The 13,908-nt window shown below is 38.5% G+C and overlaps 1 protein-coding gene across 1 annotated transcript in view; it reads left to right on the forward strand.

The window, feature by feature from the left end:
* Positions 1-8,480, forward strand: part of KATNAL2 (katanin catalytic subunit A1 like 2) — a 172,574-nt gene extending 164,094 nt beyond the window's left edge. Inside the window, exons 15-16 of the mRNA XM_053701085.1 lie at positions 7,263-7,365; positions 7,937-8,480. Of these exons, the coding sequence (XP_053557060.1) occupies positions 7,263-7,365; positions 7,937-8,076 (243 nt within the window). The 3' untranslated portion in view covers positions 8,077-8,480. The remainder of the gene's footprint in view (positions 1-7,262; positions 7,366-7,936) is intronic.
* The last annotated feature ends 5,428 nt before the right edge of the window (positions 8,481-13,908 follow it).

A 13,908-nucleotide genomic window follows, 5' to 3' on the forward strand; every position in this document is an offset into this window, starting at 1 on the left:
GTCCAAGGTAGCCAAAACCTCCTTTAACAAGACATGGAGGTGTTCAAGTTTAAATCTGAAGGATACAACTTCAGCATCAGATGAGGGAATTACACTGTCTGAATCTGAGAGTTCACCCTCAGAGTCTACCGACGTATCTTCCTCATCAGACTTATGAGAAAGAACAACTTGGGTAACCTCAGAAACCCATCTGAATCTCTAAATTTCCTCTTGCGTTTTCCCTGAAGCAAGGGAATAGCTGCTAATGCCGTAGATACTGCAGAAGATACCTGGGCAGGAATTTCTGCTTTCATATAAACTCCTCACAGAGATTCAGAGGAACCGCAGGGCACTGCCTGTGATGCCGTTAAGGCTTGGGATGATGGAGGAGACTGCTGCGGCATTGCCTGAAGAGCATTATGAGGAGAATGTGGCTCAGAGGCAAAAATACTATCCTTATGTAGTAGAGTCCTCTATGCATGAGGAACAGAAAGGCAGGGGAGGTTCAACCTAGCTATCTAAGCAAAGTTTGCATTGAGCTATAGGGGAAATTTCCTGATCCATATTGAAACGCAAACATTTTATTAAACATTACTGTCCCTGTAAGAATTGCGCTCCCCAGGGACACTCTGTGTACTCCTAACCCCATTCAGTAGGCGTAACACTAATACCCAATTTTGTGAAAAAGAACAGGAAAGTGTCTGCAAATTAACTATGCAAAGAAACAACCGTAATACATCAAGCCCTTTACACCTCAGCGTATAGTTGAGGCGCCTACCTCCTTCCTCAGACCAACGGAGTTGGACTCTACACAAAAGATAAATCGTGGCACTTACCAGCACCTCTAGCTGTCTCGCAGGAAGACCGTGCACCTGGCATTAGAGGAAGCCACTCCTCACAGAGACCTGTGGAAAAAAGAAAGTATAGAGTAAACCTACTCTGGCTTTCTACACAGGGGACATAAAAGCAAACAAACAAAAAGTATTCAGCGCTTCCCAAGTCAGGACAAAAAGTGACAGTCTTGGTCAAATGATATACAGATATAGCTGATGATTCAAGAGGTGATGAGATAAGCCATGAAATGATATGAAATATGCACAGTGACAATGGCACAGTACCATATCAAAAGATTGTCTCCAGATTATCGTTTTGGTCCATCAAATTGTGGTAAGGTCAGTAGATTCTAGCCATATAAACATAATTAACAAACCAAACTCTCTTAATGTTAATCCTCATACTCCCAGGAATAACAATTACAAGAATAATAGACAACATATTACATTGAACAAAGATAGGTTACCCATACCCCTAGACAAAGGAGTACATGACAATAGAGGAGGGGTTATTTCTAGCAATAGAATGAATGAGAATCAAACACGACTTCCTCACAATAACTATTTGGAACCCCACAGACCATCTCATTTAAGGCATGATTCAACTAGTACTAATAGAGCACCTAGAGGTCAAGTTTATCATAACTCATATCATCCATATAATAGGGTAAATCAATTTTCAGACCAGTGCTTATGCTCATAATAGATATGAACATCATTCATACCAGAGAGAACACGATACACATTGTGACCAACAGGGAGCAAGACCAAGAGTCCCACATTATATTCACCAGGATAGAAATCCCAACCAATATAACGATAACAATCAGCATGAGCAACATTTTTTAGGGAGAGAGAGGGACATTCCCCCCCTAATAGACCACCAAATATATCAGAGAACAAGGGAGAAAGCAGATCCCAAATCCAGCTCAAAACCAAAAAAGAAAAAGAATAAGCGAGGAACAAGAGCAGGAAGAAAACTACAGACAATAAAAACTAAGAGGAAACAAAATAAGATCAACAGAGATAATATTTACAATTTATCTGATAGAAAATTAGACATGTGAAGCCAATCTTCTGGCCAAAGGGCTGAATTAGGAAACTCACATTGAAACGCTATTTCATCAAAAATCCGCCACACTCTAGTAATACAACTCAGTATAGAAAATCTAACAATATAGAGTCGGATCAAACAACAAATCTAACTCCCTTTTTGGGACCAAATAACAGTCCTACTAACACCCCCCCACTTATTAGTTCTTCAATGCCCCACACAGATATCTCCCCTGAGCCTGATTTGGAGTGGAGTATACATGAAGATAAGGTTAAGATTATCACAACAAATTTTAAAAGAAAATCTTCCTTCTACCCTGTAGGTGCAAAAGGTGAATTTATTAGTATATTCAACAAGCTAGTTAATGAAGATTTTTCTAAACTATGGGAACACAACAAAGGAAAGTGGGTTAATAAATTTAATGACAACCTTACCCGCTAGGAAAGAGTTTACTCTTTCTAAACTTAAATCGGACACTAGTATTGTGATAAGGGGCCGCAGATAAGGGGAATGGGGTGGTTATTCAAAATAGGTCTGATTATATCAAAGAAGCCTTTAACATTCTAAATGACACAACAACATACAAAAGACTTAGCTTCAACCTACTGAGACCTTTACGAAAAAACTTTTCAATAATCTTAAAAATGGCCAAAATGGAAAACATCATTACTAAGGAGGAATTCAACTTCCTTTTCGAACCACACCCCAGTATCCCTCTATTCTATCACCTTCCTAAGGTCCATAAATCTCTCACAGACCCCCCAGGGAGGCCCATCATCCCTGGAATAAATTCCCTTACCAGCAATTTGTCCACATACATTGACTTTTTTTTACAGCCCATAGTCAGAAATATCCCCTCCTTCATTAGAGACACTACCCATGTAATTAATACATTTGAAGGAATAGATTGGGAGGAGAACTTCATTTGGCTCACTTGTGACGTGACTGCCCTTTATACCTGCATCCCTCACCAACTGGGCCTACAGGCCATCAGGGACAGTCTAATGATAAGTGAAATGATGTTTGAACAACTTTAATTCCTGCTGTCCTGCATTAAATTCATATTAGATCATAACTATTTTGAATTTGAAAAAAACTTTTATTTACAAACCCAGGGTACCGCGATGGGTACTACTTTTGCGCCATCATAGGCTAACATCTATATGGGCAAATTTGAATCTAACTATATTTGGCAGAACAATCCATTCCGAAATAACATCATCCATTACCATCGCTATATTGATGATGTAATTATTATTTGGAAAGGGGAAGAGTCACAGATCAACTGTTTCATTGAACACATTAATAACAATAACCTTAACTTGAAGTTCACTCATAACACACAAAAGGAGCATATCGATTTCCTAGACCTCACACTTTTCAAAACAACTAATAACAAAATAGCGGGTTACATTTTTTAGAAAAGCTACTGACAAAAATGGGTTTTGAATACCAATAGTGGGCATCTTGCGAGATGGAAACCGAATATACCCTTAGGACAGTATCAACGTATTAAAAGAAACTGCACACTACAATCAGATTTTAACAGAGAAGTTTGCATTCTAGACGAGAGATTTAAGGAAAACGGTTACAACCCAGGACTTTTAGAGAAAGCAAAAATACAGGTAGAAAATATGGACAGACACAAAATGCTTAAACCAGTATTAAAAGATACAAACAAAGATGATAATATTAGATTTATCACTACCTACAATCAAGGTAGTAAAGCAATAGAAAAAATAATCAATTTCCATTGGGATATTCTTAAAGCAGACCCTATTTTAGGAAAGTCCCTTCCAAATAGACCTATCTTTACCTACAAGAAAAGTAGGGATCTTAAGAATATCTTGGCCCCCCTCGAAACTTAGACCTATCACCCAGACACCATCAAATAATAGTATGAGCAATAATTGGTTAGGTAATTTTAAAGGCACTAGAAGATGTGGAGTAGCCAGGTGTGGAATGTGTTCTCATATTTGTAAACAAGACTACTTCCACGACTCCAAAAATGAGAAGAAATATTCAATTAAGAATAGATTCTCATGCAGTTCTACATACATTGTGTACATGCTTAGTTGTAATTTAATTTATATTGGACGTACTAAGAGAACTATGAGAAAGAGGTTTAGCGAACATAATACAACATCACTCATGAGCTTGAGACACATAGTGTATCCTATCATTTCAAAACCTATCATGGGTCCAATCCAGATAGCCTAAAAGTAAAAATTATTGAGGGGATACCGTCAAGCAAGCACGTGAACAGACTCAGAACTCTCCGTCAAAGAGAGACATTCTGGATTCACGAATTAAATACACTTACACCCAATGGGTTAAACATTGACTTAGATTTGAATGCTTTTATGTAAAAACATCTTTTTGTGAAAATATCTATTTTATGGTTTCATACACATCAGATTTTATATTTATAAATTCTAGGTCACCCTTGACTTTATGTCCCCAGTATTTATTACATATATATATATTTATTTTTATCTATATATTTCCAAATGATGAATTGTATTTATGTATTATATTTTATGTTGTATGGTACTTATTCAACATATTGTGTTTTTTAGGATCAATGTGATGAATTTTAAGTACGTTTTAGACAATATGTGCATATATATTATTTCTTTTTATGCTTACTAGTACTATTTTACCCACTTGTGTTTTATTATTGTTATGGATTTTATTTATCCGGGTACAGTCGCATATAGCGGAGAACATTGTATTTCAGTTCAAAGGTCAAATTGTAGCACCAGCCAATCAGGTGTAACCTCCAGCTATATGCGCGTGCACCCGGCAGCCTCTAACATCCACCCTCTTGAGAAAGTCCTAACGTTATAGGACGAAACGCGTTGAGGTCATCAACGCTCTGACGTCACGCACGCACTTGAACCAATTAATCCTGACAGGAGAGCCCACGAGAGACTTTGGCGCCTACCTCGTTTGGGACTGCTACCACCTACCTCCCAGTCCGGTCTGGTAATACGCTCACGGCACGGCTCAGAGCGGTTGTCTATGTTCTTTTTGAATGCCTGATTACCCTTATTATCTTGTAAGTGTTATTTTAGCAAGCGCTATCACTGTTTAAATAAAACTGTTACTCTTAGATGGGATGCGCTGTCTTTGTTTTTTTCAGCTCTTTCTACACAAGGGCAGCAAAATGTTAGGAAATTGCAGTGAGGCACACACCCACAAGTTTCTAACTGCTTAAAAGCCACCACCCGCCCTACTGAAGAGACTAACATGGAGTACCGCTTAACCCATCTTGAAAAGAATGATCAGAGTAAACCTACTCTGGCTTTCAAAATAATAAAATCTTGATTGAAGTGTAAATAAATCCAATCTTCTTCAGACACCAAAACTTCACCTCCTCCTTGCACCGAAGGCAAAGAGAATGACTGGGGTTTGTGGGAAGGGGAGTGATACTTATCAGCTTAGCTGTGGTGCTCTTTGCCTCCTCCTGCTGGCCAGGAGTGATAGTCCCAACAGTAATTGAGGATGCCGTGGACTTACCATATTCTTAGGATAGAAATATGTTTCAACCCATCCAAGGTTCAGAATTTGAAATTAAAATTATGTTCATTGATGATGCCACTGATTATGTCATTGAGAGATCATACACAATGCAGTCAATGACAATGTATAATGTCACTAATAAAGCTAATGATCCTGGCATATTTACTGTGTTAGGGGATCTGATATTCAAAACCTTGCAGGCATAGAGAGAAATCCACAAAATGTTTCTGAATTTTTTTTTAGACCTTGTATTGTAGGAGTCTCTGTTTCACATAAAGAACCCTACAAAGCAACATAAACATTTCTCAAGATACAATTTGTGTTTCTAAATTTTTTTTAAGGGCCTTGCCGTTCTGATGAGACTTCTTAGAATATCTCGTCTGAGCATGTGCTCTGAGATAACCTATCACTGTGTAAGATGTTGCAGATATTGATAAATGTCACCATACTTAAGTATAATAGAGGCACTCTAGATTGTGGATTGGGGCTGAAATAATAAGTTATATGTATTTTGCAATAAAAGCAGGCAAAATAATAATGAAAGTATATTGTAATATTGTTTTATTTTCTTAAATTAAACATTTTGGGCCAGAAGACAAGTGGAGCAGTATTTAATGCTCTCACTGGCGCACTTACTCTGCTAGAAGTAAATAATTTTCACTTGCGCGCAAAAAGCCAAACTTCATATATTGTGATCATGTTAACATTTTCCCTGATAGAATTCAATGGAGCAAAAAAAGGGGGGGGGATGGGGAGAACCTAACACCCTACTCGAGCACAGATCACATATTCTCAAGTGCCCTAACCCGACATGAAAATATGAATATTTCTGATGGTATTTTTGTACTTTCACAGCTAGTTTAGTTCATGTGTTTCATATAGATAACACTGTGCTCATGCATGTGAAGTTATTTAAGAGTCAGCACTAATTGCCTAAAATGCAAGTCTGTCAAAAGATCCAATATAAGGGGGCAGTCAGCAGAAGCTTAGATACAAGGAAATCAGAGGTAACAAGTGTATTAATAGTGTTGGTTATGCAAAACTGGGGAATGGTAAATAAAGGGATTTTCTATTTTTTAAACAATAAAATTTTTGGTGTTTACTATCCCTTAAAGTGCAGGCATTTCCTGCACTCACATAGCCCACAGGCTATTAGTAGGTACACCAATTTTGAGGTGCATCATAAACATGGGACATACACATCTTACAGACTAATTCCACTTTTATTACTTAGACTAGTAATTATAGAAACTTTATTATGTGGTAATAGCTGCTATTTCTATTTAGCGAATTCACCTTGGACTTTCAACTCCATGTAACCTTTTACCCTCTGTTATACTGTATACACTGTAAAAGGGATATGTTTGGCAGTTAAGTAGTGTAGGGATAGTTTGCAGTGGAGTATTGGCGGTTAGGGGGTTAATATGTTGGGGGTAGTTTGCAGTGGGTAATGGTGGGTAGGGGGTTAAGTAATGTAGGGATAGTTTGCAGTTTAGGGGTTAATAGGTATGTTTATTAGGATTGGTGATATATTTAAAAGGTATCCTTTACTTTACATTGTCAATGTAGGTGGCAATGCTTGTTTGGAATATTTTGCCAGCATCGACACCTATTGCGATGTATAGTAAAATGCCTCTCAACAAAGCTGCCTTTTTCTCGACATGGCAACGGATCCCTTTTGAATATCTTGCTGCCTTCGTGGCACTTTCAATCATCAGAGCCTTATTTAGGATATATCCAATATCTACAAACAATTTCTACTCTTTAGAACATTAATTTGTGGGAGGGATTAAGTCCTCTTAGAGCTTTGGAAATCTTTACCTCCTCTTAGTGGCCAGGAGATAAGCATAAATTTTGTTTGTGTATGTTAGGAAACAGAAGGATATTCCGGTTCTGACATAAAATTGGTGTGCAAAGAGGCAGCAATGAGACCCGTGAGGAAAATCTTTAATGCACTTGAAAATCACCAACCGGGTAAGAAGGTGGAGATAGTTATTTAAAAACAATGGAATATACCACAGACGCACAGTCAAAATAGCTGAATGTTGCTGTTCTGGACCTTGTTAGCCAGAATAGATTATATAACTTTGTCATTTGTTTTGTTGCATCACATTCAAGGTATTTTAAATACAATTTTGATATTAAGAAAAAAAAGGTTTGTTTCTGTGCTGAAAACAAAGGAAAAAAGTTGTTATGCTTGTGATTGTCTGTGGGAATTGTCTAACACTGCGTAAAAGCCAAAGGATAGTTTAATTACATTATAATATTGTAGTGTTCATTTGATAAGCTTGGAATCTTTCACCAATTTTGATTAATGTATCAGATAAAGAAGTTCAACACTAGTTATCGTTATTCATTAACATGTCTCTAATATGACATATGACAAAATGTGTTTGATTTAGCTTTGGACTTGATTGACATATATCACAGTTACTCGCTTTATTTGATTTGATTAGTAATAAATTATAGCATGCCATTTTTGCACTACAAAACCTCCTACATAACCATAAATATTTCACCTATAATCTGTATATGCTTTCCTCAGGCAGCAAGGACTTGCCGGTTATCCGTCTGGACACAGTCACCACATCTGACTTTATGGAAGTCATTGCACACACCAAGCCCTCCGCTAAGAACCTGATTCAGAAATATACCGCTTGGCAGAAGGAATTTGAGTCTGTGTGAGAGGCTTTGGGGTGTTTATGGTGGAGCTGCTGCAAGAATGAAAGAAAAACTGCCATCTCTTGAGCAATTACAACCAAAGACTTTTTTTAATGTTATTAGAAAGCTAGTAAATTATATTTTTATAAGATTAAATACTAAAATATGTTTTTAGTGCTTTGCGCTGGCAGAAAATGAGGGGGTTGAGCATTTTCTAGCAGAATGTTACTGTGATTACGGAGACAGTCCTGGGGTTATAAAAATATTCAGAAAATGTCACAAACTAAAGAATGTTTTCATGACTGACGGTAAAATATCTTCTTTTGCAAATCATGTGTTTATGAGCACTATTGGATATCACTAGGAAACCCCATACTCCAGTTGTTTTAAAATAATGTGAACGTCAAAATAAAGTTTTATGGTTCAGATTGTGCGTACAATGTAAAAACCATTCAAATGTACCTGTTTCTCATAGCATCATTTTGTTTCTTCTTTCCATGATAGCATTCAGAGGTAGGCTCAGAAGTGTGCACGTGTTTTGTGCACTATATGGCAGCAATGCCTGCATGTTTGTAACAATGTTGTACATATAGTGCGCAGTATGCTCTCATGGAAAGTTGCAAAAAATGATACCAAAAAAGGGGTAAATACATTTTTTTTCTTTCCAATGGCATGAAGAGTCCAAGATTCCATTCATTACTGTTGGGAACCGCCTGGCCACCAGGAGGAGGCAAATAACACCCCAGCTAGAGCTTAAAGGGACATGAAACCCACATTTTTTTCTTTGATAATTTAGAAAGAACATGCAATTTTAAACAACTTTCTAATTTACTTCTATTATCTAATTTGCTTCATTCTCTTGATTTCCTTTGCTGAAAAGCATATCTAAATAGGCTCAGTAGCTGCTAATTGGTAGTTGGACATAGATGCCTCGTGTGATTGGCTCACCTATGTGCATTGATATTTCTTCAACAAAGCATATCTAAAGAATTAAACAAATTAGATAATAGAAGTAAATGAGAAAGTTGTTTAAAATTGAATTATCTGTCTGAATCATGAAAGAACAAAAATTGGGTTTAATGTTCCTTTAACCCCTTAACAACCAAGGACGTGCAGGGTACGTCCTCAAAAAAAAAGTCAGTTAACGACCAAGGATGTACCCTGCACGTCCTCGGTCTGGAAAGCAGCTGGAAGCGATCCTAATCACTTCCAGCTGCTTTCCGGTTATTGCAGGATGCCTCGATATTGAGGCATCCTGCAATAACATTTTTTAGCCATCCGGTGCAGAGAGAGCCACTCTGTGGCCCTCTCTGCACCGGAGATCGTTGGCTCTTTTCGTTGGTGGGTGGGAGCCGGTATGGGAGGGCGGGTGGCGGCCATCGATGGCCCTGCTGATCTGGAGGGGGGTCGGGATCGTGGGCGGGGATGGCCGGAGGCGCGCACGGACATGCGCACGGGGCGGGCGCGTGCACAAGGAGGGAGCGGGTGGGAACCGCTACACTACAGAAAAAAGTGTATAAAAATGAAAAAAAAGATTAGAAAAATAAACAAATAATTAAAAAAACAACCATCAGTTAGGTGGTGGGGGTTGGTCTGTGGGGGAGGGGGGGGGAGCTACACTACAGAAAAACCGGCAAAAAAAACTTTTTTTTTTGCAAACTGGGTACTGGCAGAAAGCTGCCAGTACCCAAGGATGGCCCCCAATAAGGCAGAGGGGGAGGGTTAGAGAGCGTTTTTGGGGGGATCAGGGAGGTTGGGGGCTAAGGGGGGGATCCTACACAGTAGCATATGTAAATATGCTATAAAAAATAATTCTTTTTTTAAAAAAAAAAACTTTTATTTTAGTACTGGCAGACTTTCTGCCAGTACTTAAGATGGCGGGGACAATTGTGGGGTGGGGGAGGGAAGGGAGCTGTTTGGGAGGGATCAGGGGGTGGGATGTGTCAGATGGGAAGCTGATCTCTACACTAAAGCTAAAATTAACCCTGCAAGCTCCCTACAAACTCCCTAATTAACCCCTTCACTGCTAGCCATAATACACGTGTGAGGCGCAGCAGCATTTAGTGGCCTTCTAATTACCAGAAAGCATCGCCAAAGTCATATATGTCTGCTATTTCTGAACAAAGGGGATCCCAGAGAGGCATTTACAACCATTTGTGCCATAATTGCACAAGCTGTTTGTAAATAATTTCAGTGAGAAACCTAAAATTGTGAAAAATGTAACGTTTTTTTTTTAATTTGATCGCATTTGACGGTAAAATGGTGGCATGAAATATACCAAAATGGGCCTAGATCAATATTTTGGGTTTTCTACTACACTAAAGCTAAAATTAACCATACAAGCTCCCTAATTAACCCCTGCACTGCTGGGCATAATACACGTGTGGTGGGCAGCGGCATTTAGCGGCCTTCTAATTACCAAAAAGCAATGCCAAAGCCATATATGTCTGTTACTTCTGAACAAAGGGGATCTCAGAGAAGCATTTACAAACCATTTGTGCCATAATTGCACAAGCTGTTTGTAAATGATTTCAGTGAAAAACCTAAAATTGTGAAAAATTTAACGTTTTTTTTAATTTGATCGCATTTGGCGGTGAAATGGTGGCATGAAATATACCAAAATGGGCCTAGATCAATACTTGGGGTTGTCTACTACACTAAACTAAAGCTAAAATTACCCTAAAAAGCTCCCTACATGCTCCCTAATTAACCCCTTCACTGCTGGGCATAATACACTGTGGTGCACAGTGGAATTTAGCGGCCTTCTAATTACCAAAAAGCAACGCCAAAGCCATATATGTCTGCTATTTCTGAGCAAAGGGGATCCCAGAGAAGAATTTACAACCATTTATGCCATAATTGCACAAGCTGTTTGTAAATAATTTCACTGAGAAACCGAAAGTTTGTGAAAAAATTTGTGAAAAAGTGAACAATTTTTTGTATTTGATCTCATTTGGCAGTGAAATGGTGGCATGAAATATACCAAAATTGGCCTAGATCAATACTTTGGGATGTCTACTAAAAAAAATATATACATGTCAAGGGATATTCAGGGATTCCTGAAAGATATTAGTGTTCTAATGTAACTAGCGCTAATTTTGGAAAAAAAAAAAATGGTTTGGAAATAGCAAAGTGCTACTTGTATTTATGGCCCTATAACTTGCAAAAAAAGCAAAGAACATGTAAACATTGGGTATTTCTAAACTCAGGACAAAATTTAGAAACTATTTAGCATGGGTGTTTTTTGGTGGTTGTAAATCTGTAACAGATTTTGGGGGTCTAAGTTAGAAAAAGTGTGTTTTTTTCCATTTCTTCCTCATATTTTATAAAAAAAATTTATAGTAAATTATAAGTTATGATGAAAATAATGGTATCTTTAGAAAGGCCATTTAATGGCGAGAAAAACGGTATATAATATGTGTGGGTACAGTAAATGAGTAAGAGGAAAATTACAGCTAAACACAAACACAGCAAAAATGTAAAAATAGCCTTGGTCCCAAACGGACAGAAAATGGAAAAGTGCTGTGGTCATTAAGGGGTTAACCCCTTAACGACCAACGACGTACAGGGTACGTCCTACAAAAAACGGTCGTTAGCGACCAAGGACGTACCCTGTACGTCGTCTGTGTTTTTAAGTGGTCGCTTCCAGCCACTTTCATGTTAATGCAGTGATGCCTCGATATCGAGGCATCCTGCAATAAAATTTTTCACTTTTTAACAGAATAGGGTTTGCATAAATTCAGCAATTATCCCGTCTTTAAGTAGGATCACTTCAAGCAACTGCTAACTGTGTCTGTTGCCTTTTAACAGAATATGTATATATATATGTCTCCTGTGTGTTTCAACGTGTCCCACTGTAGTAATAGAACATCCAGCATAACATCACAATTAAAGGAAAGAATATAGACGACTTACCGCTAGTATCACCACACACTCGAGACACTCACTCTCTCTCACAGAAGGTTCTCATACCATGTGAGTCGTAAGCGGTCTCCGTGCTCCGTATGCGCACACAATGCGTGTAGATACTGCTGCGTACTACCTCTCCCTTGCGCCGATCGTATCCAATCAGCTTCCGCTTTCACCTCCAACTGTCAAGGTTCCCCCTCGACCTCCGTATAACAAATTGCAAATTATTAGATGACAGTATTCAGGGTGTCTGGTGAAAATAGAACATCAGGAAATCCAGGACTTTGAAAAATAAAATGTAAACTTTATTCGTATAAGCAGTTAAAAGTCCAACATTAGGGCATAGCACACACAACACTGTTCACAGCTGACGCGTTTCACGCCCATAACATTTTTTAGCCATCTGATGCATCGGCCATCGATGGTCGCGATCATTGGGTGGTAGCCATTGCAGGGAGGCGACCATCGATGGTGAACTTCCGGCAGGCAGTGTGAATTCACTCGCCGGTGTATGCGGGACAGGTGCGCGTGCACGCGATCTGCTCATATGAGCATATAAGAATGGTGGGAGGGGGTAAATGATTATGAAAAATGGATCTGGGTCTGGGAGGAGGTAGATAATTGAGGGTGGGAGCAGCTACACTACAGAAAAAAAAGATATATATATATATATATAATGGGCAAATTTATTCAAAAGTGGGTAACCAGCACCCAAAATGGCAGCAAATAGTGAGTGGGGGGAGAGTTAGAAAGTGGGTACAGTTAATGAGTAAGAGGAAAATTACAGCTAAACACAAACACTGCAGAAATGTAAAAATAGCCCTGGTCCCAAACGGTCAGAAAATGGAAAAGTTCTGTGGTCCTTAAGGGGTTAAGTATCCTCCCACTACCCATACTCCCCCAGTCATTATTTGCCTCTGTAACTGGGAGGTGAAGAGGGTGCTCTGAAGAAAATGAATTCATTTAATGGGTAGCTTCCCTTCAAGATAGGACTGGGGTTAGTGCTGTGTCCATGTAAACCTAATACATTTTTTTTAATTTTAAATTATACACTCAGACTCATGAAAGTTTATGTATAAATTGTATCAATATCCCTTATTAGTGTGGAATGAAAAGCACACACTACAGTATTCTTAGCTAGTAAATATATTAGTTAACACACAATCTCTGTACAGCAGCTGGACAAAATATGGAATGACGGGAGCAATGAGTTTAGCCTCATATTGTCCCTTTCCATAAAGCATGCAGCTGCCTAGGGAATCACTAGATTTTATAATGTGAATAGAAATGAATGGGGAAAACACCAATGACAAATCTATTATGTAATTATGAAGTAACAGAACCATATATTACCAGGACTGGATAGTAGGTGTAGTTTATATGTTCGTACCTCTTGCTATATGTGAGCTTTCCTTTACACACAAGGACCATTCAAAATGTGATGACATCTGACCTTTTCTCTTGTTAAGTGTATCCAGTCCACGGATCATCCATTACTTGTGGGATATTCTCCTTCCCAACAGGAAGTTGCAAGAGTATCACCCACAGCAGAGCTGCTATATAGCTCCTCCCCTAACTGCCATATCCAGTCATTCTCTTGCAACTCTCAACAAAGATGGAGGTCGTGAGAGGAGTGTGGTGTTTTATACTTAGTTTATTTCTACAATCAAAAGTTTGTTATTTTTAAATGGTACCGGAGTGTACTGTTTATCTCAGGCAGTATTTAGAAGAAGAATCTGCCTGCGTTTTCTATGATCTTAGCAGAAGTAACTAAGATCCATGGCTGTTCTCACATATTCTGAGGAGTGAGGTGACTTCAGAGGGGGAATGGCGTGCAGGTTTTCCTGCAATAAGGTATGTGCAGTTATATTTTTCTAGGGATGGAATTTGCTAGAAAATACTGCTGATACCGGATTAATGTAAGTAAAGCCTTAAATGCAGTGATAG

Source organism: Bombina bombina, chromosome 2 (genome assembly GCF_027579735.1).
Source record: "Bombina bombina isolate aBomBom1 chromosome 2, aBomBom1.pri, whole genome shotgun sequence".
NCBI classification, from domain to species: domain Eukaryota; kingdom Metazoa; phylum Chordata; class Amphibia; order Anura; family Bombinatoridae; genus Bombina; species Bombina bombina.